Source organism: Lithobates pipiens, unplaced genomic scaffold, assembly GCF_037356315.1.
Source record: "Lithobates pipiens isolate NorthernLeopardFrog02 unplaced genomic scaffold, aLitPip1_a1.2 Scaffold_18, whole genome shotgun sequence".
Classification (NCBI taxonomy): domain Eukaryota; kingdom Metazoa; phylum Chordata; class Amphibia; order Anura; family Ranidae; genus Lithobates; species Lithobates pipiens.
The window spans coordinates 241,277,803-241,305,620 of NW_027507758.1; the positions used below are offsets into that span (position 1 = coordinate 241,277,803).

General features: G+C 43.8%; 1 protein-coding gene across 1 annotated transcript; it reads left to right on the forward strand.

The window, feature by feature from the left end:
* The first annotated feature begins 3,680 nt into the window (after positions 1 to 3,680).
* DYNLT1 (dynein light chain Tctex-type 1) lies at positions 3,681 to 27,775 on the forward strand. The gene is made up of 5 exons (XM_077486732.1): positions 3,681 to 3,835; positions 21,966 to 22,007; positions 22,238 to 22,361; positions 24,615 to 24,692; positions 27,408 to 27,775. The coding sequence occupies exons 1-5, from the start codon at positions 3,809 to 3,811 to the stop codon at positions 27,476 to 27,478; spliced, it is 342 nt and encodes a 113-aa protein (XP_077342858.1). The 5' UTR covers positions 3,681 to 3,808; the 3' UTR covers positions 27,479 to 27,775.
* The last annotated feature ends 43 nt before the right edge of the window (positions 27,776 to 27,818 follow it).

A 27,818-nucleotide genomic window follows, 5' to 3' on the forward strand; every position in this document is an offset into this window, starting at 1 on the left:
TAAATCCGTCTGACCTTTTCTGCCGGAAAGTCTGGTAGTGTGTACAGTACACGGCATTAGATTGAGGGCGACTGCACTTCCAAGTGCACTTGCAGTGCAAAGTGGATTTGCCTTTCGTAAATAACCCGCTTTACATCATCTCAAAAAATGCAAATTGGACGAGGTGGGGCAGTGAGATGCTTTTACCATACATTTACATTGACTTGTAAAGAGAAATAAAAGCAAAGCACAAACTAATCTCAAATCCTCATATACAATTAAGGTCATGTAACACTACTGATTCTGTTGCTGCGGTGTTGTTTACCGCCCCTCTAAAATTGCAAAAGATGAACAAATTGTTTTTTGTTTTCAATAAGAGTGCTATTACTATTATTTTTTAAAAGATATACTATGCATTTAATGCTGCAGAGAGAACTCCATGTTTGAAGAGGTCAATCACATGACTGACAGGTCATGTCATCACAATCTCATACACTCCCTGCATCTGATCACCCTTCCCGTCACTGCAGCTGTCATACAAACAGTGCAATGGCCAATGATTTTTTTAACCGCTAAGACCCCATACAAACTATTCGATTTTCTGCAGATCTTTGTCTTCAGATTTACCAAAACCATATAATATGAGGTCAAACCTTAAGAATTTCAATTTGTATTGCAATCAAGCAGGCAGTTGCACTACATGGTTTTGGTAAATCTGAAGACAAAAATCTGCAGAAAATCTAATAGTGTGTATGGGGCACCTCTAGTAACATGTTACACCCATAATTTGGGTATAAGGCCCAGTACACACTATAAAGCCTCGTACACACGGTTCGATTGTTGGCAGGGGATTGTCTGTTGACAGACTGTTGTCCTAAAATCTAACTGTTAGTACGCTCCTTTTGACAATTTTGTTCCAATTTTCACCCAACAAATGTTGGATGACAGGCTAGTAAATTTTTGGCGGGCAACGGCTTGACGTCTGATTTTCGTATGGTCAGTACACAAATCTGTCACACAAAAGTCGAAATTACAAACGAATGCTCGGAATCAATTCTCACCAAACACGAAATTAGCAGAAGGGGCCCAAAGGGTGGCATTCAACAGCTGAACTTTTTTGTTTGTGGCACAACAATTGTGTAATGTTAGTATGCAAGACAAGATCCTGGCACACGCCCCTTTTGACAAAAATCAGATGCTCGGTTGGTCAACAATTGTACCGTGTGTAGGAGGCTTTGGAAAATCCGACAATTGTCCAGTTTTCCTTGATGTTTTACAACAGGTCGAAAATCAAGGATGGTACTAATTGTACGAAAATTTTCAAACAACAAAGGCTTTTTTTATTTTGTTTATTGTTTCTGATCATGCACAGTCTTTCATATCTGATTTGTCCCATACGAAACAGGGTTGCCACCTCATCCCTGTAAACCCAGAGACATATGAATTACACAGGTTATGAGGCTAATTTAATGCAGATAAGGCAACAAGTGAGTTTAATTACCACCTTAATCAGCCACAGGACCCGTGTAATTAATGTGTTCGGTTTTAAAGGGATGAGGTGGCAAACGTGCGAAAACAGTACACATTGAACGAAAATCATTAGTTCTGTTCACGTACACGAACATTTTTGGAGGTTGCCCCTTCGGACATTTTAATTTTGAAAGTCTGAATCTGATGTCGAAAGTTGTGTACACACTATTACGAAAATGGAACAATCATGAATTTTTCTTGTGGTTTTCGCATTGCGTGTACCCCCACTTAACATGTTACCAAAAGAGCACCTGCTGACACTCCCTTGACCTCCTGCTGTGACAGCGGGTAAGGGCTCTGCTGTCACAATTTAAAAAGAACACGGTAGGTGCGGGGCTCCACCTGCTCAGCCGTGACATTCATTCAGAGTTCAAGTGTCTTTTTAAAATAAAATAAAAATAAAGGTGGCACTTCACTTTAACAACTGATGCACGTGTTGGTAAAGCGACCAAAACTGGCAGCAGGGCTTTTTGAGTCTGATGCAGGCCCTTAAACCACTTCCCGACCGGCGCACGCCGATGTACGTCAGCAGAATGGCACGGGCAGGCAAATGGGCGTACCTGTACGTCCCTTTAAATTTGCCGCCCTGCCATCGCGAGTGGTCGGGACCCCCATGACTCGATCGCCGCAGGCATACCCGCGATCATCTCACGGGATGGCTAAACTAGGAGATGCCATTGTAAACAGCATCTCCCAGTTCTGCCTAGCAACAAGTGACACTGATCTCTGCTTCATGTGATTGGAGCAGAGATCAGTGTTCACTAAAAGAAAGCCCAGCCCCCAACAGTTAGTAACATGCCCCTAGGAACACTTAACCCTTACATTGCCACCCACTGGTTAACCCCTTCACTGCCAGTGTCATTTACACAGGAATCACTGCATTTGTATAGCAGTGATTGCTGTATAAATGCCAATGGTCCCAAAAATGTGTCAAAAATGTCCGATGTGTCTGCCATAATGTCAAAGTCACAATAAAAATTGCTGATTGCCGCCATTACTAGTAAAAAAAAAAATTATTAATAAAAATGCCATAAAACTATCCCCTATTTTGTAAACGCTATAACTTTTGCTCAAACCAATCAATAATCGCTTATTGTGATTTTTTTTACCAAAAATATGTAGAAAAATACGTATCGGCCTAAACTGAGGGAAAAAAATGTTTTTTTATATATTTTTGGGGGATATTTATTATAACAAAAAGTAAAATATAATGCGTTTTTTTCAAAATTGTCGCTCTATTTTTGTTTATAGTGCAAAAAATAAAAACCGCAGGGGTGATCAAATACCACCAAAAGAAAGCTCTATTTGTGGGAAAAAAAGGACATCAATTTTGTTTGGGAGCCACGTCGCACAACCGCGCAATTGTCAGTTAAATTGACGCAGTGCCGAATCACAAAAAGTGGTCTGGTCTTTGGCCAGCAAAATGGTTCGGTCTGAAAGTGGTTAAAATGGTCATACTGTCAGAATAGAGGAACAAATGCTTCATTCAATTCCCGTCATGGTTTATCATACCTTAGACCCCATACACACTATAAGATTTACTGCAGATTTTTGTCTTCAGATTTAGTACAAGTGCCTGCCTGATTGCCTATAAATTGAAGCTCTTACGATGTCACCTCATATTAAACTGTTTTGGTAAATCTGAAGACAAACATCTGCAGAAAATCGAATAGCGTGTATGGGGCTTAAAGCCCCATACACACTATCAGATTGTCTGCTGATTTTTTCCTTCAGGTTTACCAAAACCATGTAGTACAAGGGCCTGCCTGATTGCATACACATTGAAACCCCTAAAGTTTGACCTCATATTATACGGTTTTGGTAAATCTGATGGAAAAATCAGCAGACAATCTGATAGTGTGTATGGGGCTTAAGTCCTAGTAAATAGAAGCAGAGAATACAACGCCATAAACGTGAGCCCATGTCTTTGTAAACAGGACGCTGTTATAAGAACAGCTACTTTGTCAGTTCAGGACACTGCTGATCTAGCAGGAGCACGGTGGGCGTGGCAGGCCACACACTGCGGGTGGAAAGAACAAGACGCACAGCATCCTGGGAGAGCTCATAGTAACACAACGTAATGACAACACACTGCACACAACTGAACACCCCCCAAATCCCTCCTCACAGGACAGCTCTGCATCGGAGGAGATGAGGTCACGTGACGCGCGAGGGGTGCTTTTGGGCGTGGCTCCCTGCGCGTCTGTGGCAACCGGCGGTAGGCGGGGCTGCCAGTGTTCTCGAGGTGCCGGTGTCTGTGCGCGCGCAGGGTGGTCGGTGAGCGGTCGCTGTAGGAAAGATGGACGACTTTCAGACGGCGGAAGAGGTGAGGGGGTCTCAGGGAAGGTCGTGTGTTGTGTGGGGGAGGGATAGAAGACATTAGGTGTAACTTCTCGTCCATGTGTATACCCCAGGCCTGTATTTGTGACCCCCCCTGACAGCAGAGCTGACAGTCCCTTCCTCAGCTATTGTCTCATCATTGTACATGTGGCAGGTCACATTGCCGCAGGATACAGCGCTGCACAAGTGTGTGTGTGTGTGTGTGTGTGTGTGTGTGTGTGTGTGTGTGTGTGTGTGTGTGTGTGTGTGTGTGTGTGTGTGATGTGGGGCTGAATGCTGCAACAAAGGCAGAGCTCTCCTCCGGGAGGAGCGCACACATGGAACTTTTAGCAGCTGCCATACACATTACCTGAAAACCTATGAGGCTGCCAGCACTCAGGAGCTGCAATGAGGAATAGTGTCTATGATAAGGCTTCTTTCACGCTGGGGCTACCGCTGTGTTCACGTTAAAGCGCTGCCAGTTTTAGCGGCGCTTTCCGTTTTTAACCCCCACTAGCGCTGGAAGAAGGGGTTAAAAACGCCCATGTTGCGGTGCTTCTGAGGCAATTTGAAATCGCTGTCCATTCATTTCAATGGGCAGGGCATTTTGGGAGCGGTGTATACAGCGCCCCCAAGATGCTACTTGCAGGACTTTTTCTAATGTCCGCCCCAGTATGAAAGCACTCAGGCGTTCACATTCGTGCAGCATGGGAGGCAGGTTTCAGGTGCTATTTCTAATGCTAAAATGCCTGAAAACTACCTCAGAGTGAAAGGGGGCTTAGCCACAATTTCTCTTTAATAAGCTTGCTGGCAATTTTTTCAAAAAAGTATTAAAAGCGTTACATAGTTCATAAATTAAAAGGTTGCAAGGTTACCGCACCAATAGATCCTTGTAACCAGACTGGGGAAATCCAAAGGAAGCCGCCAACCATCAACAGCCCTGTGTTCCATGCTGGACCCGCTGGCGTGTGTGGATGACGTGTTTGTGTGTGTGTTTGTGTGTGTGTTTGTGTGTGTGTTTGTGTGTGTGTTTGTGTGTGTGTATGACGTGGTGGGCCCTACATAGATCACACGGTTTGCCTGCTCCATTTTGTGATAGTTGGTGCCTTCCCTTGGATTTCCACAGCCTGGTGACGGGGATCTATCAATGACCAAGCCAGCCCTACAGCCAGTGCGGTAACGTTGTAACCTTATGTTTATGAACTATGTAACGCTTCTAATACTTCTTTGAAACGATTGCCAGCAAGCTTATTGAAGAGAAATTGTGGTTTATTGTAGCCACTAATCACCATTCCTTATTTCAGCTCCTGACCGCTGTCATCCTCATTTGTTTTCACTATTCCAGCATTCAATCCTATGCCAATGGACAGCAGCACGGCTTAGCTGTGTTTACATTACATTGTTGGGTGGTTTTTCAGTCCGTAGAAACTGGGCTCTCAGGCGCTATCGTACATATCACTAAGGATGAGCTCAGGCGTGTCCGGAGCTCCACGTACCCACTAGGAAGCTGACACTCCAGTTTTAATCACAGGTAGTGAGAAATTTCTTGATATGTGCAGCCGCGGATCAGAAAATGTCTTGCTGCCTGTGATTAGCGCTGCAGAGTGTCAGCTTGCTGGCGGAAGCGGGCATGTGGAGTTGCAAACACACCTGAGCTCATCCTTAAGGCCCGTACACACGATCAGACTTTTTGACAACAAACATGCAAATTAGCTGTTTTAAGGCAACATCCGACCGTGTGTACGCTCCATCGGACAAACTTTTTCGGTTTTCATCGGACTTTTGTTGGCTATGTGAACGGACAAACTTTCCGGCAACAAAAGTCCGATGGAGCAAAGTCTGATCCTGTGTACAGAAAACCATAGGACTTTTGTACAAAGTACAAACACGCATGCTCAGAACCAATGCAAAAGATCAGACAATACAGAAGTTGACCAAAGGTGGCGGTAAAGAGCAGAAAAACCACGTGATTTGGGGAAAGTTGGCTGAAAAAGTCCTGCTGTGTTTATGCAATACAAGTTCACGGCCGATGCCCTTTGTACAAAAATCCACAGGAAAGTTTGTACAAAGTCCGATCGTGTGTATGAGGCTTTAGACTGACCATACACCTAAAGATTATCTGCAGATTTTCTATGGTCAGATGGAAAAAGTGCAACAGATTCCTCCATCTACGCTGAACTGTTTGGATGGAAGAATCTCTCACTGGCTTTCCGGTAAGCCTTTATTTTGTTTGTAGTGACAGGTATCATGCTGTCAAGTGTTTGATCATCATTTGCAATGCACCTTTCCTTCATGGAACTTTTTTTGATGAAACTCGGCTGCATATGAACTTTTTTTTTTTTCTGTTTGCGCAATGCGAACGCTGCAGATTTGTTAAAGATTTTAACATTTAGATATGTTTACACTGTTGATATGTAAATGATTGCACATGATTGTATTTTATTATAAAGGTGGTTGTTTTTACACATCATGTGCATTGTGCTATTCATAAGAATTGCACTGTATCGTTCTAGCGCTGTACTTTATTTAAACAAAATCATTCATATTGCCTACACATGGCTGTGCTGCAGGTTTCAGGAATTGGAACCACTGTGCAGGTGTTGCATGAATAGCGGTGGGGACATGAATGGGTTTAGGGTGGAGTATAGATCTGCAGTAAACAAGCATTAGGGATGAGCTCAGACATGTTTGGATACAAGCCCACCAGGAAGATGTCCCTGTACTGGGCCAATCTTAAGGCCCGTACACACAATCTGAGTTTTTGAAAACAAACATACAAATTAGCTGTTTTAAGGCAACATCCGACCGTGTGTACGCTCCATCGGACAAACTTTTTTGGTTTTCATCGGTCAAATGTTGGCTGTGCGAACAGACAACCTTTTCGACAACATAAGTCCAGTGGAGCAAAGTCCGATCGTGTGTACAGGAAAACATCGGACTTTACAAACAGCCATGCTCAGAACCAATGCAAAAGATCAGACAGAAGTTGACCAAAGGTGGCGATAAAGAGCAGAAAAAAACACGTGATTTGGTGAAAGTTGGCTGAAAAAGTCTGATCGTGTGTATGCCTAATGCCGCGTACACACGTAGCCGACTATCCGCCGGACTTTCCGAACGGGCTACTTGCCACACACGGCACTTTTTCAGCGAACTAATACGGCGTACTATCCGCCGTACTTTTGAAAACTGACTCGCCCACACACGCGGAGGAAAGTCCGCTCATTTTGAGCACGTCTCCAGGTAGGCGGGGCCCGCGAAGGAGATGTCGCTGGCCCGCCACCTGGTATGGACTTAAAGGGGAACCCCAACGCCGAAAAAAAACGGCGTGGGCGTCCCCTCCAGGTCCACATCAGACCCTTGTCCGAGCACGCTACCCGGCCGGCCAGGAAAGGGGGGGACAAGCGAGACCCCCCCCCCCCACCCCAAAGCACCTTGTCCCCATGTTGATGAGGACAAGGGCCTCTTCCCGACAACCCTGCCCGTTGGTTGTCGGGGTCTGCGGACGGGGGGCTTATCAGAATCCGGGAGCCCCCTTTAATAAGGGGGCCCCCGGATCCTGGCCCCCCACCCTATATGAATGAGTATGGGGTACAAAAAAACACAGCACACAAGGGTTAAAATAGTTTATTGCACAGCTCCGGGGGTCTTCCGTCTTTGGGGGTCTTCTCGCCGGACTCCTCCGCTATCTTCTTCTAGCTCTTTTACTAGCGGAGGAGCCCGGCTTTCTTCCTCGCCGTCGCCCTCTTCTTCCAACTTCGGGGGTCTTGTCCCCCTATTCGGTTCTTCTGCCGGGCCACCGCACCTTCTTCTAGCTCTTTTACAGGCGGTAGCCCGGTCTTCTGTCGTCGCCTTCTTCTCTTCTCCAGATGTTGCCTCGTCGTGTCCTCCACTCACAATGGCATCGCCACGCGTCGAGTCTGAGCCATTGTGAGCGGAGGACGCGACGAGGCAACATCTGGAGAAGAACAGAAGGCGGCGACAGAAGACCGGGTCACCACCTGTAAAAGAGCTAGAAGGCGGCACAGTGGCCCGGCAGAAGAACCGAAGAGGGGGACAAGACCCCCGAAGTCAGAAGAAGAGGGCAGCGGTGAGAAAGAAAGCCGGACTCCTCCGCTAGTGAAAGAGCTAGAAGAAAATAGCGGAGGAGTCCGGCGAGAAGACCCCCGGAGCTGTGCAATAAACTATTTTAACCCTTGTGTGCTGTTTTTTTTTTTTTTGTACTTTATTTTACAGGTGAATGGGTAGGGGTACATTGTACCCCATACTCATTTACATAGGGTGGGGGGCCGGGATCCGGGGGCCCCCTTATTGAAGGGGGCTCCCGGATTCCGATAAGCCCCCCGCCCGCAGACCCTGAAAACCAACGGCCAGGGTTGTCGGGAAGAGGCCCTTGTCCTTATCAACATGGGAACAAGGTGCTTTGGGGTGGGGGGGCCGCGCGCCCCCCCTTCCTCAAGGCACCCCCCATGTTGAGGGCACGTGGCCTGGGGGGGGGGAGCGCGCTCGCTTGTCCCCGCCTTTCCTGGCCGGCCGGGTAGCGTGCTCGGACAAGGGTCTGATGTGGACCTGGGGGGGGGACCCCCACGCCGATTTTTGTTGGGGTTCCCCTTTAAGTCCATACCAGGTGGCGGGGCTAGCGACGCATCCTTCGCGGGCCCCGCCTACCTGGAGACGTGCTCAAAATGAGCGGCCTTTTCTCCAGGCGGGAAAAGTCTGTTCATTTCAAAAGTACGGCGGACTGTCATACCAACGGCCGGATTGTCCGCCGAAATGCAACTCCGGCGGGAAGATTGGAGTGCAAAACTACTTTCTAAGTCCGCCGTACTTTCGGGTCGAAAAAGTCCGCCGGAGGCTACACACGGTGGGGATTGTCCGGCGGACTTGAGTTTGCCGGACTTTTCTACCCATTTGTTTGATCGTGTGTACGCGGCATAACAAGTTCACAGGCAATGCCCTTTGTGCAGAAATCCACTGGAAATTTTGTATAAAGTCCGATCGTGTGTATGAGGCTTACACGTGTGGCAATCTCTGTTTGCGTCCGTCTGCTCAGGGGGGTAATCTGTCCGCTTATGCAGAGCAGACACAGCCCACTCTCCTTTTTGGGTGGTTGGATGGGGGGGCTAAACACAGAATTAAAAAAAAAAATGTATTTTAAGGTGGCTGTAAACACTCACAGACCACTTTTCACTACAGGTAAGCCTGTAATAAAGCATAGTTTATAACTTTTACACAAGCCGAGTAATACACACTTATTGGATTTTTTTTCTTTTTTTTTTTTTTTTTTTTTACCTATGACATGTAAAAGAATAAGTTTTGGCCTATATTTATGAGGAAATCAGATTTTATTGAATTTGTTTTAACTCCTTCAGATCCACGCGATAGCCGAATGATGGCGCGGACCTACTTTGCCAGGAGGGCCCCCTGCAGCTGATCACCGATTGGCGTAAGGGGTCGATCCTGACCCCTTAACACGTGATCAGGTGTCAGCCAATGATCATGTGATGTAAACAGCTGGTAATTGGCTATCTTTTCCTCCTCATGATGTCAGAGGGACATCGGTCCGAATCAAGGAGAGCAGCTGCCGGCTCATCTGCCACCTACCAGTGCTCAACAGTGTCACCTATCAATGTCACCAATCAGTGCTGCCTTATCTGTGCCCACGAGTGCAGCCTATCAGTTCCGCCTCATCAGCCCATATCAATGAAGGAGAAAAATTACCTGTTTGCAAAATTTTATAACACACTATAAAACATATTTTTATTTTTTCTTCTTTTGGGTGTTTAGCAAAAAATAAAAACCCCAGTGGTGAAAAAAATGATATAAATTTCATTTGGTTACAGAATTGCATGACCGTGCAATTTCAAGTTAATTGGTCTGGTCATAAAGGGGGTTAAAACCTCAAAGTCAAGTGGTTTAAAAGCCTCTTACCTAACTTGGATCAACACAGTTCAATGCACCTGGTGTGAGTCGGAAATGGACATCGCATTTTTACTCTACCTCCTGATGAAGGAAAAATTGATCGGTGTTCATCTACGAAGATGACAGATGTCAGTGTACTAGAGGTCGACCGGTATGGGTTTTTCTCTGGCCGATGCCGATGTTTAGAAATCGAGATGGACGATATTTTAGGCCATTTTTTTTTTCTTTGGCAGATGGCACTGGTTGGCATTGGTAGGTGGCAATGGCAGGTTTCACAGACGAAAGTGCAACTGTGTGAAACTGAATGCTCTCTGCAGCGCAGCGGTGTGTGTGAAACTGTATGGAGAGAGAGAGAGGAGCTGACAAATTCAGTGTGATGTCGGAGGTGGGCAGGATCCAGCCAATGATTGGGCTGTTTAAGGGGTGGGGCCACATACATGTAGTGGCCCGCCCAGATCCCATCCCATTGGCTGGCGTTGGATAGCACCCCCGACATCAAACCTCAATTTTGACCGCTCTTCTCTCTCTGCATACAGTTTCACACACTGCGTTGCTGCTCTGCCAACAGAGTGTGGAGAAGGGAGGAGGAACCCCACGTTGGCAGAGGTACGGCTAGTGTTCAATATCGGCCTAATTTGGATAATAATCGGCCGATGCCAAATATCGGTCGACCTCTAGTATGTGTTAACTGAAGTGTTCTCTATAATAAAATTAACCTAACAAACATTTTTACGACAAAAAAAGAAAAATATCAAGTGTTTTATAAAAGTTAAAGTGGAACTAAAGTCCTGATGCATACTTGCCTTCCCTATTTAATGGTTTGAATTTCCCTCTCCAGCCATGGCATCTTCTACACGACCTCTTTGGGTGTTGGGCTGCTGTCATCTTCAATGGCTGGCACTGAATGACCTCGCTATTGCACATGCATAGGCATTCAGTCATCTTGGCACATAAGTGCACAGCCCAGTGTACATACCGCAAAAGATTGTGAGCAGGCAGGTAGGTTTATTTTATTGCAGAAGAGATGCCACCAATTTAGAGCCTGTCTACTCAGTCTGGATATTTCTTTTTGCTTTCAAGCCCAACTTCAGGATATATAACAAGACAAGTTGAAAAATAATAATGCAATGCTTTTTAAGAAGGTTGCGCTCGTTACAGCACTCACCAATACACGTGCTTTATACGCACAATAATGCACACTGTGGTGTGAATGAACCTTGAGAGAGGATTTTCTTTCACTTCCTGTTGTCTATGGGTCAGTTAGTATGGAGAAATTTCCCATTAGGAGATGCCAAACAATCAATGGCAGAGGTTTTAATTATTCCCTGTATCCAGAACAAATGGTATAAATACCTTTTTTTTATTTAATTTTTTTTCTTTCTTTTTTTTTTGCGTCTCGGGTATTTGTCCTTAAATGCATAGGGCAGGGCTCGACAAAACCCGGGCGCCCGGTCGCATTGGCGACTAGAAATAGCGACCTCGCGCCTGGGGCAGCACAGCTGGGGGTATCCTGTCTCTGTGGACCCCCCCCAGCGTGATCGCATCGGGCCGTTCCGCCGGCGGCCGAAAATTTAGGCCGCGGCTTTGAGGCCTTCTGCGGTCCTATGATTCCTTATGGAATCTGGCGCCCTCTTGTGGTCGCTGTTGGTATGACAAACCAGCAATGCTAATGAAGTTTCCTCTGCCTGTTTTATATTACCTGCCTCTTCCCTTTATTTAGAACCCCCTAAACATTTTATATATTTTTTATTCTAACACCCTAGAGAATAAAATGGTGGTTGTTGCAATACTGTCTGTCACACCGTATTTGTGCAGCGGACTTACAAGCGCACTTTTGTTGGGAAAAATAATTTAGTTAATAAAAAAATAAGACAACAGTAAAGTTAGCCCAATTATTTTTTATATTGTGAAAGATAATGTTACGCCGAGTAAATTGATACCCAACATGTCACGCTTCAAAATTGCACCCGCTCATGGAATGGCGACAAACTTTTATCCTTTAAAATCTCCATAGGCGACGTTTAAAAAATATTCTACAGGTTGCATGTTTTGAGTTACAGAGGAGGTCTGGGGCTAGAATTATTGCTCTCGCTCTACCGATCACGGCGCTACCTCCTATGTGTGGTTCGAACACCGATTTTATATGCGGGCAGGACAGGGCGCGTTTAAAAAAAAAAATTTCTGCTTATTTTAACTTTTTTTTTTTTTTTTCCACTGTTCTTTTAAAAAAAATGTTGTGTCACTTTTATTCTTATTACAAGGAATGTAAAAATCCCTTGTAATAGAAAAAGCATGACAGGTCCTCTTAAATATGAGATCTGGGGTCAGAGAGACCTCGGATCTCATATTTACACTAAAATGCAATTGAAAAAAAAATTGTCATTTGAAAAAAATAAATAAAATGTCCCTCTAAGAGCTATGGGCAATGACTTGGGGGGGGGGGGGGGGGGCGGCGACGGCGCTGCTATCTTCCCCTCACTCGTCTCCATGTCAGGCCAGGGACAGGTCCGGATCGCCGTCACGGACCTGGCTCCTAACTTTTTAAGCTGGCTCCTAGATTCCAAGCAAATTTGTCAACCCCTGGCATAGGGTCCACTCTATATACGTCCCCTGTGTGCAGTTTTGGTTTTGCAATTTTGATCATGTCCTAAATTAATTAATTTAAAAAACGGGGACGTCTTCCCACATGCGTGCCTCCTGGGGTGTGCATAGGACACGCACTCTGTGGCGGCTGTGGCTGCTGTGTCCTTTGGACACAACTGATCACCGTAAAGGGCCAAGCACAGCAGCCCTTTACCGTGTAATCAGCTGTGTCCAATCATATCTGGTCACATGTAAACTGACTTGCCTGTTATTGGCTCTCCTTTTCTCACATGAGGTCTGTGTGAGTAAAGGAGAGCCGATAACTGGCAAGTCTGACAGGGTGCAGTGAGTACATTGTTTACAGTGACTATCCGATGCCCTGATAATCAGTGAAGCTTATCAGTTCCACCTCAGCAGTGAAGCTTATCGGTGCCACTTCAGCAGTGCCCGCCTCATCAGTGAAGAAGAAAAAATACTTACAAAAATTACTTATTTGTTAAATTTTATAAGGGAAACTAAAACATATTTTTCAGAATTTTCTGTTTTTTCATTTGTTTAGCAAAAACAAACAAACAAAATGGTGGTTAAATGCAGCCAAAAGAAAGCTCTGACTCAAATAACTGATAATTTCATATGAGTACAGTGTTGCATGACTGGCAATTGTCATTCAAAGTGTGACAGTGCTGATAATTGGCCTGGTCAGGAAGGGGTAAATTCGCTATCAGGTATTGAAGTGGCCAATTCAGCACTGGCAGACTTTATTGCAATAGTCCACATTCTTTTACATATTGAACACTGAAGCTATGTAAAAGTCTCAATTAGCCATAGCAAATGGCTCAGTTGTAAATAAATATTTGTTTTCTAGAGCAGGATAGTTTAATCCATATACAGTATGTTGGCCAATAATCGGCTACAACTATAAAGCTCCATAAAGAAGTGTGCCCACGTGGAAATTAAGCCATTCCTCTCCTAGCAGTGCTAATTACATTAGGGTAGCTGTTTGTGTACATTGCTAGAAGCCGGTTGTTCCCTTTTCCATACAGTGTGGCATGTTACACCTACAAACTAGAGGTCGACCGATATGGGTTTTTCTCTGGCCGATGCCCATGCCGATATTTAGAAATCATGGCGGCCGATAGCCGATGTATGATGCCGATTTTTTTTTTGGGCCGATATGTTAGGCCGATTTTATTTTATTTATTTATTTTTTTCCTTATTTTATTTTTTAATCCCCCTTGATCTAACACGCCTTTCCCACTGGGGCGTTTTTCAGGCGCTTTTGGGCTAAAAATAGCGCCTGTAAAATGGCTCCCCTGCAGTCTGTGTGAAAGACAGAGTGCTTTCACACTGAGGCGATGCGCTGGCAGGATCTTAAAAAAAAAAAAAGTCCTGCAAGCAGCACGTTTGGAGTGCCTCCACCACTCCTGCCCATTGATATGAATGGGCACCACTGCTGAAGCGCATGCAATGCGATTTGGCAGCAGTGCTTCATGGGCGCATTTAACCTCTTCCTTGGCCGCTAGCTGGGTTATATGTGCCCCACTAGCAGCCAAATAGCACCGCTAAAATGATGGTAAAGAGCCGCTAAAACTTGCGTTTTACCATCAACGCCTGCCCGCTCCACTGTGAAAGCAGCCTTCATACGTGATACAGAAAATTTCTTACATTTAAACATTTATTAAACAAAACAAACCTCCAATCAGTTTACTTGTATGTATGATTTAGATAATATATAGGTTTTTATTTTTTTATTTTTTTTTTTTATTTTAAATAAAAAACAGGTAGTCAAAACTTTTGTACGAAAAAAAAATGGGCTAACTTTACTGTTTTTATTTTATTTTTTAAATAGTGTATTTTTTTCCTAAAAAAAATGCATTTGAAAGACCTCTGTGCAAATGCCGTGTGATATAATTTTTGGGGGGTCTAAGTGATTTTCTGGCAGAAAATACAGGATTTTTACTTGTAAGCAACAAGTGTCAGAAAAGATTTAGTCTTTAAATGGTTAAACTGAGAACTTTACACACAGAGATGACTTCATTCATTCAGAAGTGTAAACATTGTATCTTTCTGTTCTTTTCTTGGCAGTCTGCCCAGAGAGGAGGAAAGGGTTTCTATGACGACTCAGGCAACTTACACTGACTGAAATGACTTCTGTAATAGAAAAGTCCCGCTGTAGTTCTAAATCGGCTTTTTATCAGCTCAAATCGGCCGATGACGATTATTTAAAAAACGGCAAATATCGGCCGATATATCGGTCGACCTCTACTACAAACCCTCCCACCACTGTGTTAGAATTCTAAAAATCCTGCCCATTGTTTTAAAGGGTTAGAGCAAGGTAAAGTCAGAGGAGGTAGTTCCAGCTCTTTCCACAGATTAGCAACTAGAAACATGGCAAAGACCTGTGTGTGTATATGTGTGTATGTGTGTATGTGTGTATGTATGTATGTATGTATGTATGTGAAGGAATGGCTTTTCAGCTTTTAATTATTATTTTAATTGGTTCACACAAAAACATGCAGCTGTTCCACCACCATTTAAAGCGGCTGTATTGTCTGCTTGGTCATTTGTGCCTACGGGTAGACCTATAATAAGGCTTACCTGTAGGTAAAATGAACATCTGCAGCCACTGACCTCAGCGGTACATGTGCAGTGAAGATCCAGCATACCGTGCCATAACTTGCTGAAATGGAGGGCTCCCATGCACATGAGTGGGAGTGACGGCATTGCGGCTCTGGTCACTCACAGTGCTGGGGCAGCGAACCCGGAAGACACGCAGAGAGAACGTGTCCGCTCCCTCAGCAGTGACCGGGCAGCCCTGTGGGAGCTTCGTTCTTGGGTAAGTATTTTCATAATTAACTAGTATGCAGTGCATACTAGCTCATTATGCCTTTTGCCTTACAGGTGTGTTTTTTTTTTTTTTTTTTTTTTGGCATGCAAACGGTTTAACTGCCCGCACTTCTGTCCTACTTCATTACCGACATTTTTTCAACCACTGCTCTGCCCACTACCATTGCACCCCGCGTGCCACCTACCACATACTGCCTCCCTAGCTATTCTACCACCACACTGCCCTTGCACCTATGCTGACATCACCACACCACCCGGACATTTTGTCCACCACTGTACCCTGTGTACATCAGTTCCACCATTGTAACTCCACAAACGCACACACCTATTCCGTCACTGTACCATGCTCTGCCCAGCTGTTCCACCACTGTTCTCCCACATATCTCTTTCACTAGGGTGTTCCCCCTGAACACATGTTCAGCCACTGTACACCAACTGAACCCCTGGCACATATATGTATGTTCCAACACTGTACTGCCCCCTGCACAACTCCTCCACCTACACACATGTTCCACCACTGTACCTCTATGCACACGATCCACCACTGTACCCCCTTCACATATGTCCCACCACTTCCTGTCTGCACACCTCTCCATCCCTAAGATCAGCTTATTTATGGAGGATCTTCATGCAACTGCATGTGTTCCTGGTGTGTGGGGGAGCTGGGTGAACTGTTCAGCTACAAACGGGTCCATCAGAGTTTGGCAGAATGCCCACAGCTGGTAGTTTGAAAAAAGTGATAGGCAGGGAATCGCTGCCTCGGGACCATGAGCACCTGCCTTGGGTGCCTGGTGCTAGTGGTGTCATTTGGAGGAAGTGTCCTCAGTGCAGAAGAGGCAGCAGACTTGTGCAAGCATGCCAGGGGTTGCCAATCCCTGGTCTAGACTAAACTGGGAAACAATGCATTCCTTTTGTTCTCACTCTCAGTAACAATTTCTGTTACTGAAACAGGCTTTAGTTTTGGGTAGTAAAGTTTTCAGTCCTCACAAACACTGGAACTCTCTTCTATAAAAAATAGACTCCCGTTTAGTGAAGCCTGATTACATATCTAAGCCACATATTCTGTTCTAGTTTTACCCAAACATATATTTTAACTTTCAGTAACTAGGGTAAGGAAAACAAAGTTGAGGTCCTGTTGTTGTTGTTGTTGTTACTTTCAAATTGCCCCAACTGTTTTCGTAGTGCTTTACAGAAATTCCAGTCCATGGCCTGTTGGGGGCTGAGCCGCGCAGCAGGGTGTGGTTGGTGGGTGAGCAAGTGAGGCATGATCTGTATTGGCAGTTAGTAGCGTTGCCGCCTGGGCTCCGCCACTTGTTGGGTCAGCAGTGTGCCTGCTGTGGGCTACAGGTGCGAGGGATCTGGATTCTTGTGGGAATCTAGTGCCTGGTGGTCTGGCAGGGGTCACGATGCCAAGATGAGCCAGTAAATCCTCCACTGCCACCTTTCAACCACCAGTTGACGCCTGCTATCTTTACTCTCTGTGGTCATGTCACGCACCCAATGTGTATATATTTTGGAATCCTTATTTGTGTCTGGCTGACTGCATGAGCTCCATCTATTATGGGGAAAAAGGTATTATTTAAAAAAAAAAAAAATACTATTGGGGAAATTTTTTTTTTTTTTTTTTTTTTAAATTTAATCTGTATCTGGCTGATTATACAAGCTCAAAGCGGTTCTGCACACGCGTTTTTTTTTTATTTTTTACATGTTAGTTATTACCACTCTAATGTTAAACTCACTTTTTCGATTTCTTTCCGGTATCCAGGTCCATCCCGGTATCCTATTTTTAGTTAAAATCGTCACTTTTAAAAAGCTTGCAACCGAGTTTTCATTTTGCTTGTGGTCATTTGAAGCCCACAAGTAATCACTTCCTTATTCCATTTCGATTGAACTACCAGCATGCCTTGCTGGTTCCCGCACATGCTCACTGGCAACAGCCCTGAGCGGCGTAAACATCTATGTTGCCATAACGCAAGATTTCGCATCGGCTGTCCGCACTGACTCCTGGAATGAATGATCCCAGGAGACAGTGTGGCAATTGCAGGAAATGATGCGGATACCCGCAAAATCACCGCCCACAGCCGCAGAGACAGAGGAATGTGTGCATAGCCCGGGCCAATGATTGAAAGGTACGAATTAAAAAAAAAAAAAAAAAAAAAAAGTCCATTTAGCACTCTTTGGTAGATTTGGAAGGCAGTGAGATCAACTACAAAAAGTCTGTGCAGAACCGTTTTAATTCAATATTGTTAATAACCTTAATCGGAGCTCATGCGATCAAACAATACAGATACAAATAAAGAATTATAAAAATATAATTTTATAATAATCTTTTTCTCATAATAATAACTTAAGCCCATGTGGTAAACCAAACAGATACAAATGAAAAAATTAAATATGTGAGTGGGAGGTGCAAAACACCCCACTGCCGATCTTGGAAGGGTTGTCTTCCTTGAGGCCGGTCCCTGGTGTCGTAGGTTGGGTACTGCTGCTTTACAAAATAGGGGAGACAATACAGGTAAAACACATTTTAATACGAGATGTATCCGAGGGTCCTGCTTATGAGGGCTTGCATACCTTAATTATTTTCAAGTTACTGTGTATGTTCCTCCAAAGTACAGACTGTATGTGGCGGTAAATGTTATTTGTAAAGCACTGCATGGAGCTCTTTTATAAGAGATTTGGTACTACAGCTGTTTAGTTTTTGAAAATGAAAATTTGCCTGCAGGAAAAATTTTAAATCTACAGATTTTAAATATCAAACCATAAAAACAATTCACTTTGTTAATTATATGTGGAACAAAACAATTAGTGCCATTAATCTTGATGAACTAATGTCTTGGATACACATACAACAGTTTCCATTGTTTGTTTGTTACTATGGAGCTAATGTAGTTGCCTGATTTATATCAGATCAAACTGAAAAAATGTAGGTGGCATAGACTGTTGTACTAACTTGTGAGCAAAAGCAAAGTAACCTAACATTCAGGATATTGTGCATTGTTTGATATGGACTATGTTTATATTTATTAACTACAGTATATTACCTTTAGTATAACCTGTACACACTGTTAGGTTGACCGGTTTTGTTCAAATTTCTTATTTAGCCGGCGTGATATGTACAAGTGGCCGGTTTTATTCTGAAATAGTAATTGGACAATTTAGGGAAGTTGATACAAATTATTTTTATTTTTTTAACCAGACTAAATTGCTTTACATTGTTTCCCGTCATGTATTTTGCAAAATTATCACCGCTACCAGTGTAATGTTGGTTGGGACGTGGCTACAAATATTTTCTAAGTATATGTTAACCTGACGACCAATTGCAAGGCCTTCTGATCTGCTGACGGCAATTTTATGTCCAGCCATTCTTTGCAGCCAGTGCAAAGGATTATGGCATTGGTGTTTACAGAGATGAAAAAATGGCATATATTCTAGTCCTTTGTATCTGTCTGTCTCTTAAGTAGCGCCTACACTGTGAAGTATCTTGCATGCAGGATCCAGAGAAATCTTCAGACTGTATTAGTAAGGACCCTTTCACACTGAGCCGCCCATAGCGGCGTTTTACCGGCAATGCTGTTTTTGGCTGCATTTTACAGTCGGATTTTGTGGCGCATTTCGGCCACTAGCCGGCACTTTTAAAGTGATTGTAAAGTTACATTTAAAAAAAAACAAAAAAAAACAAACATGTTATACTTACCTCCACTGTGCAGCTCGTTTTGCACAGAGTGGCCCCAAACCTGCTCTTCTGGGGTCCCTCGGCGGCTGTCTCGGCTTCCTCCCGCAGGTACTTCTCATGTTCCTGCAAGCTCCCTCGCATGGGGAGAAGCATCTGTGGACGCGCTCCCGTGATACAGCCGGCGGCTATAGCCGCTCGCTGTATCACACGGCCCCACCCCCCAGCGCTCCGCGTCAGTGGATGTGATTGACAGCAGCGCGAGCCAATGGCTGCTTTCCATCCATGCACTCCATCCACTCCAGCCAATCAGCGGCCAGGTGAGTGGTGAAGGACGACGGGGGCGAGCGTAGGATTTCCGAGGGGTGAGGTAAGTAAAAAGGGGGGGCTCGGGGCGCAGGCAGTGTGAGAAGTTTTTTCACCTTAATGCATAGAATGCATTAAGGTGAAAAAACATTTACCTTTACAACCCCTTTAAGCTAGCGGCCAAGAGAGGGTTAAAACCGCTCGCAATGTGCTGTAATAGCGGCTTTTTGCCGGCGGTATAGCCACGCTGCCCCATTGATTTCAATGGGGAGCAGTGGTGGAGGCGTAAACACGCCGCTTCTTCACTGCTCCAAAGAAGCTGCTGGCGGGACTTTCCCTGACGTCCTGCCAGAGCACCGCTCCGGTGTGAAAGCCCTCAGGCTTTCTCACTGGACACAATGGTGCAGCTGTTTGAGGGCGGATTGCAGGTGCTACTTTTAACGCTCTAGCGCCTGCAAAACGCCCTCAGTGGGAAGGGGGTCTAAGTCTTAGACCCCTTTCACACTGGAGCATTTTGCAGGGGCTACAGCGTTAAAAATAGCGCCTGCAAATCGTCCCAAAACAGCTGCTCCATGCACTCCAGTGTGAAAGCCCGAGGGCTTTCACACCAGCGGTGTGCTGGCAGGACGTCAGGAAAAGTACTGCCAGCAGCTTCTTTGGAGCGGTGAACTCACCGCTGATCCCCATAGAAATCAATGGGGCAGCTCTCCAGCGTTTTGCGGGCGGATGTAACCTATTTTTGGTCACTAGCGGGGGATCAAATCCGCCCCGCTAGCAGCCGAATACCGCCGCTAAAAGTAGCACCGCTTTACCGCTGACGCCCGGGGTGGCTCGGTGTGAAAGGGGTCTTGGGGCTCTTTCACGAGAGCGGTCTGTCCGACAGACTCCACTTTGCTTAGTGATTGCTTAGCTGATCCCCCACTGAGCAGGTGGATGACGGGTACATCTCCACTCACTGTTCTGAGATGGACCTGTCAGAGCCCCGCTCTCCTCTATGGGGAGATCTGTTGAAAACAGAACCCCTGTCTGTTTTCATCTGATCCCATCCGATCCTCCAGACCAGGGGTCTTCAAACTGCGGCCCTTTGCTAGCCTTCATCCGGCCCTTGGGGCACTATTGCTCCCAATGCAATGAGGCACTATTCCTCCCACTGACGACAACAATGGGGCACTATTTCTTCCACTAATACCAATGATGGGGCATTACTCCCCCTCCTACTGACCACCAACACTGAGGCCGTGTTTGTTCCACTGGTGCTTGACCCAGGGCATTTTCTACCCCCACTGGCCAGAATCCGGCCCCCTAGGGTCTAAAGGACTGTAAACTGGCCCTTTGAAAAGTTGAGACCCCCTTGCTCCAGACGGATGAAAACTAGGGCCTCCATCCATCTGGATTTATCTGATCGGATATCGGTGGATGTCAGCGGACATGTCTCCACTGCCATCTGTCGCTCCATAGAGATGAATGTCTGAAAAACTGACAGACGCTAAATGTCAGTGCATGTGATGAATTCACATGTACCCAGCCTGTGGACATTTTAACCCCTTCACGCCAACCTGTACCACGATGCCTTTTATTTTTTTTGGAGCTGGTGGTTGTTCTTTGGATAACAACCGATGTGGCTAAGCAGCCACTTGACTGTTATCATAAGCAGTGGGAGGGCTTGCCCGGTCTCTCCCCACGGGAGGCCTGAGAGACCAGCCCGCAACACCGCCGGCTGGCTGGAGATCCAAACAAAGCAGGAATTGGCTTTGATCAGATCTAGTAACCCGGAAGCGATGTCATGACATTACTTCTGGTTTACAGAAGACTTAAAGGCACTAAGGCTGCGTTCACACCTGAGCGTAGTGTTTTCATGCGATTTGCGGCGTTTTTTTGCCGCAAATTTGTGCAGGGCAAAAGGTCACCAATGTTAAAAGAAGACAAACGCCCAAATCAGCCCGATTCGCGACAAAAAGGGTCTGGAACTTGTTTGAGCTTCAGTCGTAGGGCTTCAGGCGACTTGGAGTGGAGATGTGAACCATCTCCATTGAGAATAATGTATTTTTTCCCCTCCCAGCGTTTTGTAGCTTCAGGTGTCAAGCTACAAAACGCTCAGGTGTGAATGGGGTCTTAGTTAAAAAAAAATACAGTATTCGAAACGGCCTAACTTAGTGTTTTTGAATGCTTTTAAGTGCAAAGAAGGGATTTGGGGTCTTATTGACCCCAGATCCCTCCATAAAGAGTACCTGTCGCTGCCTATTGTCACATTCCTTCAGTTCTGACAGCAATAAAAGTGATCAGAAATAAGATTTTTTTTTTTGTCTTCTTTAAAGTGCCCCATCCCTCTGTGCTTACACGGCTTGGGGAAGGGGGGTGGCAGGGCCTCCTACTGACCACCAACACTGAGGCCGTGTTTGGGCTGTGTAATGTAAATGGGCCAGAGGTGGTGGGGCTGTGTAATGTTATCTTCATTTATTAGCAGATGAATGCGGCCCTCCATGTATTGAATCTGACCTTAAGTGGAAAAAGTTTGCTGACCCCTGAGGTAGACTTTTTGGTATGTTGTAGATCCCTATCGCAGAAGCTTTTAGCGTGACTTAAAATTTCATAAATTAATGGTCATGGAAGAAAGTGGACATCAAGGGGGTCTGTTTATAAAATGGGGACCAAGCTATAATGTGTAATTATATTTATGCTTAATTTTTGTGGGCAATAACTGCTTTTGTTCCCCCAGTTTGATAACAGCCCTCATAAGTGCTTTATATCGTCGGTCTATATTTTTATCAAATGTTATATTCATATATATTTTTTTTTTCTCTCTTTTCAGTCATCATTTGTTGTAGATGAAGTAAGCAACATCATCAAAGAGGTATGATTAGTGAAAAAAAAGTATGTCTCTTTGGAAAGGTAAATGGCTGTACAATGTATGTATTTTATTGATTTAAAGGTTGGTGTGTGTGTGTTGTGTGTTTTTTACAATTCCTTATTGTAAAAGTTAAGCGTATTAGATGTATAATTCCATTATAAATGTGTTTTTGTTTTTTAAAGCTTTTTTTTTTGTGTGACTTTGCTTTTATGTTTATGTGTGTTTTTTTTCAGTCGATAGAAAGTGCTATTGGTGGTAATGCTTATCAGCACAACAAAGTCAACCAGTGGACGACCAATGTTGTGGAGCAAACACTGAGCCAACTGACAAAACTTGGCAAACCGTTCAAGTACATCGGTATGTGCGTTTTTTACCTGTGTATTTTTTTTTTTTTTTTTTTTTTTTTTTTAAGTACAACTTCTCTTACTGTTGCATTTACATGGTGGAGCCTATAGGTTATTGCATTTATAACATGTAGAAAACCTTCACCAAAGTGCATTAGGGGACCCCCCTTGGACTTTGTATGGCAGAAATAAAGTAGAAAGGATCGAAAAGAAATGAATAAAAAGGCACAAAAGTGCCAACTTAATTTGGTCACAAAATAGTCGAAAATATATATTACATATAAACACGATGAATTTAAAATGTCTTATGACAGCACATCAATGAATCAACATAAATGATGAACAATTTTGTATAGCAACCCAAACTCGTGGTCAAAAAAGCACCGGCCAAACTGAATGAAGGTCAGCAAGCTCAACTTTTAGATATATACCCGACATATTTTGGAAATTAATTTTGCATTGGTATACATTTTCCTTCCTCAGGTGTAATATTTAGATATTGTCAGCAAGTTTCTATGAGTAATACAAAAACGGAGCCAAAGGTACTTGCGTATAATAAATTCACTGCAGGTTAGCCAACATAAAAGACAATACAAAGAAGTAGTACACGCTGGCTGCATAGGTCCAGACATGCACACAGGGCAGATGATTGGAGCATGTGTCCATAGCCTAACTGTCAGAACGTGTTCACAAAAGGCGCCTGGTAGATGCCACAGCAGCAGAAGCATGTGGAGGCAATAGTAAGAGGGAGAATGAGTCCCTCTCTAGGCAAAGGTGTGTGTGTATGTTAGTAATATAAACCACAGCAAATGGTACAGTGGATAGCTGATCCATGCTTCACCCATTTGAAAAACAAAAAAGATTACCTTGGAGCTGAGGCCGCAAATGATGCTAACACTGGATTAACAGCTGGTGAACTAACAAAGCCATCTGGGCATCAGTACTAACGTACCTGGCTGTGTCCAGTGTGGGCCAATCAGAATTGCACCTGTGACGTCTCGCTTGATCAGCTGTAATACCACAGCTGACTGCAAGATCCAGTGCGTTTTCTTGACGTGGTGGTGCGTGGTGTGGCCACGCCCACTAGGGCGTGATGATGTCACGCATCCCTGCATCACCGGGAAAGGGTTCCTAACTCGTGACACTGAGGACAACAAGGGGAATAGAGAATCGCTCCTCCCAGTAAGGGGGCTGGCGCAGAGACGGATGCATTCCATCATCAATTAGTCAGCCCACACTGGTGGAGCTTACCCGCCGGGTGTCCATGTGGGGACAAGGGCAGGTGGAGATGAGGTGGGGAGCCACCTAGTGGATGGATGGATTAACAGTCATGATGTTTACAGAAAATACCAAACATCATTGTTGCAGATGATCAGAGAAAAAAAGAGATAATGGCAATACAAGAAGAAATATAGATATGAGACTAGAGGAGTAAAGATGATATGGTGATATCATCTTTAATTCTCTAGTCTCATATCTATATTCTTGTATTGCCATTATCTCCTCCAAGTACATGGTACAGTAGGCACATATCAGGAATATGAAGTGTTGGGGTAACAAATGTTTTAATGCATTCTGTGTATTAAGGTAAAAGACCCTCTGGGTGTTATTCCCCCCCCCCCCCTTATAGCTACCTGAGCCCCTTATATCTACCTGAGTGATGTGCATGAGGGCAGCGGCTTTCCGGGGTCTCTTTCCTCACTGGCTTGCATGGCAGCAGGAGACACTGGCTCCTGCAGCTGTCAATCACAGCCAGTGAGTCAATGAGAGAGTGGGGTCTGGGCTGAGCCGTGTGGGAATAGACACACAAGGGCAGCTCCCTTAGCAAAATGCTTATTTAAATTTTATATTCGCAATATATTCGGTGTGCATATATATGTGTGATGTATGTATATATACACAGATTATTGGCAAACTGTCATCCTAATTTATTTATTCCAATCCCTAAATCCCTTGCTTAATCAATGTTTTTGCATAGCTCTGTTTGAATTTTATCCAGGTTTAATATTTTGATCACACACGTTCAGATAATACTTAAATAGTCAGTCTATGTGGTGGTGTCCTGTGGAAATAAATTCTCAAGCTAATTTCATGAGCATAATTTACTGTGTTTTACAGGAAGAACTGCAGGCCTCAGTATTTACTTTCTGACAATTAAAAATTGTGATTAGCTCTTGTAAATATAATGAAACATTATGTTGTGTCCTTTTCCACAATTGCTGCTTCAATGTAAACAATTGATCCACTGAATACATTTATTTGACAGTTACCTGTGTAATCATGCAGAAGAATGGTGCAGGACTTCACACAGCAAGCTCTTGTTTCTGGGACAACTCCACAGATGGTAAGGATTTATTTTTTTGTTGAGTGTTTTTACACCAAATGTTGAGGATTCAATAATGAATGCAGATCAATGCAAGGACACTCTAAAAACAATTGCTGTTTATGTGACTTGTTCACACCACACTAGTGCTTCTGTGCATTAAAGAAAAATACGTATATGCAGAATTGTTTGTGGCGCAATGCATAAAAACACAGCGTAACCTCGGATGAGTGGTTACATGGTAACGGCAGCAGTTCTGCCCATTTATTTGTGCAGAGTAGAAGTGTGAAAGCTGCGCGCACACACACACACACACACACACACACACACACACACACACACACACACACACACACACACACACACACACACACACACACACACACACACACACACACGTTTATTTACTAAAGCCGGAGAGTGCAAAATCAGGCTCACTCTTGCATAGAAACCAATCAGCTTTCAGGTTTTATTGCCAAAGCTTAATTGAACAAGCTGAGGTTAGAAGCCGATTGGTTTCTATGCATAAGTGAGTTTTATTTTTGCTCTATCCAGCTTTAGTAAACCCCAATGTGTACATGCTGTGTTTACAACTGCAACCAAGAACCTGTATTGTAACTGTACTCTGTTGTTGTAAAGCGCTATGCAAACTGTTGGCGCTATATAAATCTTGTATAATCTACTGATTCTTGCCAGTGGCCATCCCTGGCATCTACTATTTGACAGTGTGAATGCAGATTTAAGTTGCCATTTGATGTGTTGGTAAACTAATGCTTTGTGTTTAAAGTAAGTATTTTAGTCATATACATGGTGAAGTTGGCAACCTATTCTACTCATTACATGTTGTTACGTCTGTTTTTTTTCATAGGTGTTGCATTTATCTGCTTGGGGTGGTTGGTCACCCATGACATGTTTTTTCTCACTGTTTGTTTTCAAATCCTTAAAACTTTGAATAAAAATATTTTTAACCCAAAATAAGGCTTGTATCGGGTAAATACCCACTTCATTAAAGAGCGAGTGAGAGAATTTATAGAAAATATGCAACAATTGCATTTGGGAGATGCCCCTTTGAACTCTTTATATGGCAGAATAAGGAGTATATATAAATTGGATAATTGGCGTCAGTTTGTCGGCTGATGTCCCGACGTCCATATCTCTGTGAATTTTAAAGATGCAATTTGGCACCTGAGCTGGGGATCCATGTGGTACCACCTTTAGTGCATGGTTATGAGGAGTCGTGTGACTAGCATGTACTGTGTCATCTGTATTATTGATTCTACCGTTTCCAATGAGTCTGTATAAGAAAACAATACCCCAACCTTTCTTTATAATAAACCAACCCTGAAGAAGGAAAATGCACCTCAATGCAATAATTTCTGAAACCTGTTGGGTTTATGGTTGAAAATCCAATCTGCTGATCTTACTTTTGTGGATGGCACTTTGGAATTGCAAGCTTGGGTTAATATTTGATACTTTATATGTCTACTCATTGATGTATTATTGCAATTTATGATTGTTGGATATTTGTATGCTATATGCACAGTTTACATTTTTATTGTGTATATTAATAAAGTTGGCAGTAAATATGCCTTTTAATTAAAGAGGGAGTCCGCGTTTTTTTTTTTTTTTTTTTAAAGCCAGCAGCTACAAATACTGCAGCTGCTGACTTTTAAAATAGTGACTCTTACCCGCCCAGCGCGCCCGCGATGTCGTCACCCGAAGCCGATCTCTCGATCGTCTCCCGGGTGCTGCCGCCGCCATCTTGGGTATGGGAATCAGGAAGTGGAGCCCTTCGGCTTCATTTCCCGGTTCCCTACTGCGCATGCGCGAGTCGCAATAAGGATGGACCCGCTGCCTCTGGGATCTTTGTGTTTCCCAGCAGGCAGTGGGGGACTTTCGGAAAGGGGCGTAATCTACGCCCCTTTCCGCAGAGAGCCATCCCGGAAGTGGGTGCAGATACCTGTACTGTACAGGTACCTGCACCCCCCTCCCCCCTGAAAGGTGCCAATTGTGGCGCCGGAGGGGGGGAGGAATCCAATGAGCGGAAGGTCCACTTTAGGGTGGACCTCCGCTTTAACTATCTGATTTATATATACTCCTTATTCTGCTATATAAAAAGTCCAAAGGGGCATCTCCCAAATGCAATTGTTGCATATTTTCTATAATGTGATTTAGGATGATGGCAGTCTAATTCACGCAAATTCATTTCTCAAATCCATTTTCTCCTTTTTCAGAGTGAGAGAATTAATATTATAACGACAAATTGAGTAAAAATAACTGGGCTTTGGTGAATTAAATGGGATGTGGCTCCCCAAATCCTATCATCTGGAATGGTCTGAAAGTTTGCACTACAACAAATGTGTACTAGTTAACGTTTTACAGCATTTTTTTTATATTTGAGACGTTTGTAATAAACAGTCATTTTTTTTTTTTTTCATTACATTTTCAGTGATGCCTTGGAATGCTGGTACAGACATTCTCTTTAATTATGCTTCAGTGATTCTACATTTAAACAGCGGAAATATTCTAGTATTCTGGAGGTTCCTTCAGTATCTCCCAGAATATTTTTACTTATGGATTTGAGGGCTATATTTAAAACGCTGATTTCTTTTTTTCTTTTCTTTTTTTGTATCCGCATCTCTGTGGACATTGCTTTGTTGTAATATAGTATGTACTAAGTATACTAAGTATGAACTACTCCTGTAACTTCATATTTTTCCTGTCTTCTCTCTTCAGGAAGCTGCACTGTAAGATGGGAGAACAAGACTATGTACTGTATAGTCAGTGCCTTTGGACTTGCAATATAGTTTTTTTCTTTTTTTGTTTGTTTTTTTTTCTTTGCTGCTCAGTGACTTTCTGTTCTACTATTTTACCTTAACATTCTTTTGTACACGCCTTTCAGCACCTCGAGTTTAATACTTTTTCTTTGTAAATTACCTCAAATCTTCTGCACTACATAAGTGGTAACACAGTCGTCTTCATCTTTTCGAGCTTTTGAGCCTATAAAGTGCCACTATTAAACTTTCTTCAGTTAGCATGTTTGATACACTGATATATCTTTTCATATTTTAACAGGAACAAAATAAATTATTGTTGGAAACATATTTATTTTTTTCTTTTTGTACATGTCTTTGCTTTTGTTTGCCG